The 1,741-nt window shown below is 38.7% G+C and overlaps 1 protein-coding gene across 1 annotated transcript; it reads right to left on the bottom strand.

The window, feature by feature from the left end:
- Positions 1-224: 224 nt before the first annotated feature.
- On the bottom strand, positions 225-983 carry LOC133327150 (zinc finger C2HC domain-containing protein 1A-like; the record flags this gene model as incomplete). Its single annotated transcript, XM_061535716.1, has 2 exons — positions 664-983; positions 225-601 (listed from the first exon to the last, which is right to left on the bottom strand). Coding segments are annotated over exons 1-2 (554 nt in total), but the record flags the coding sequence as incomplete, so codon positions are not given.
- Positions 984-1,741: the final 758 nt, after the last annotated feature.

Genomic DNA, 1,741 nt, shown 5'->3' with positions numbered 1-1,741 from the left:
GCGGACCAATATTGTCAATTTTTGGTAGAACGATTTACTACCCAACAGTTAGTTCGCTTGAAAAAATCCGAATATTTGGTGGAGTCGTAATGCTGGGGCTATGCCAAAACGTGCACCGATATATCCCATTTTCAATACCAAACATGCTAAGAGTAGTGGCGAAGCTTTCTCTTAATCTCTTTTTCATATCTTTCAATCCCTAAAATATCCTTCTTTATACTTACTTCAAACACGGTGCTTTATATTTCGTTCTCGCCTCCAGGCGTGCTTTTGCAGCATTCTCTTCTGATTTACTTGAGGCTTGTTTCTTAATGGAATCCTGGAGAGCCTTTTCTTTGCACCATTCCACATGACGATCATAAGCTTTTAGGCCAAAACAACGATCACAGTGGGGACATTGTTCAGAGGGTACCGATGTCTGGATGGGACCACGACGTGTCAGTGATCGTTCTGAGGAACGTAAACGATCACGACTAAAATTGCTGGATGTTGTCATGCCATCGGTGGCCGAAGAGGTGGATAGCTTACGCATTGAGGCACGGGCGGTGGAGCGTACAAATTCTTCTGTGGGCTTTTTGCGCTGCATTATGGGAGAGGCGACCTGGAAGAGAGATACAGAATATTATTTTTCCATTAAATTTTAATTTGATTGTTTCCCTTTACCTGTTGCAATGGATTTGGCGACTGACCCCTTTCACTTTTCGTCCTTGTCAATGTTGTCGTACTCGACGAAGTCTTTTCGGGTAAACCAAAATTCTTTGGTAATGGATATGTGGCCAATTCGGTACCCTCTCGACGCTGCCGTGATGAATCGAAAATGTTACGCCTTTTGGTGGCCATTTTTTCACAAATGCCAACATGTTTCCGTAGCGTTACGGGGTTAAATGTTCGCGAACAAATCGGGCAGGGTGCCAGCTGTGCGCTGAACGATGGATCTGGTGTTTCGGTAGGCGTTGTGGTATTATAACTGTTAACTGGAAATAAAGAATAAAATTGTTTTCAAAATATAAATGAATGTTGTGTATAACTGATATTTATAAAAATGATAGTTATTTGACAAGGAGTCAGTTAATATTGGATTTTGTAGTAGATTTGGGGAATTTGTTCGAAGACATAGATTATTAAATAGGGTGTGGGAAAACGATATGGAATTCTTGGAGATTATTTAAAGTATTTTAAGGGGGAAACACATACGAGGATTCAGTCCTGACCTCTTAAGTTGGCTTTGTATGAAATGTCAATATATAAAAGAATATCAGAGTCAAACTTGACGACGTCTAACTTAACATGCCAAGCCTGAAGTCAAATTTAGATCCTGATGTCTGAAATTCTCGTATGTGCCTCTCCATTGAAGCCTGTGATACTAATTAGTAATGATTCACAACACATTTCTTCGCATCTTTCCTTTAAATTTGTTTTTAAAGAAACCTTTCATCAATTATCTCGAGGACCAAATATATTCTTCACATAACTTCTCAGCAAGTCTCTCATCAACATTTCTATGTTGACAATAGCATCTCAGCAACATGTTTTTAAGAAGCCTTTTGGCAATGTTTCTCTAGGAAAGTATCATCTAACAAGTCTTCTCTAAGAAATGTGGCTTTCGATTTAAAAGCGAGCGTCCCAATAGAGCTCTTGTCAATGAAGATTCCCTAGGGAAAGTAGCCTTTCAAAATTGTTACAAATGTTTTTAAAAATGTAATAACTCATTTTTGTTTTTCAACATCATTTCAAATAAACC

The sequence above is a fragment of the Musca vetustissima genome, unplaced genomic scaffold, assembly GCF_032173495.1.
Source record: "Musca vetustissima isolate MV318-11 ecotype Yass unplaced genomic scaffold, APGP_CSIRO_Mvet_v1 utg33680, whole genome shotgun sequence".
In the NCBI taxonomy this organism is placed as follows: Eukaryota; Metazoa; Arthropoda; class Insecta; order Diptera; family Muscidae; genus Musca; species Musca vetustissima.
Note: the sequence above shows the minus strand (reverse complement) of the source record. Positions and strands in the feature narration are given on the sequence as shown.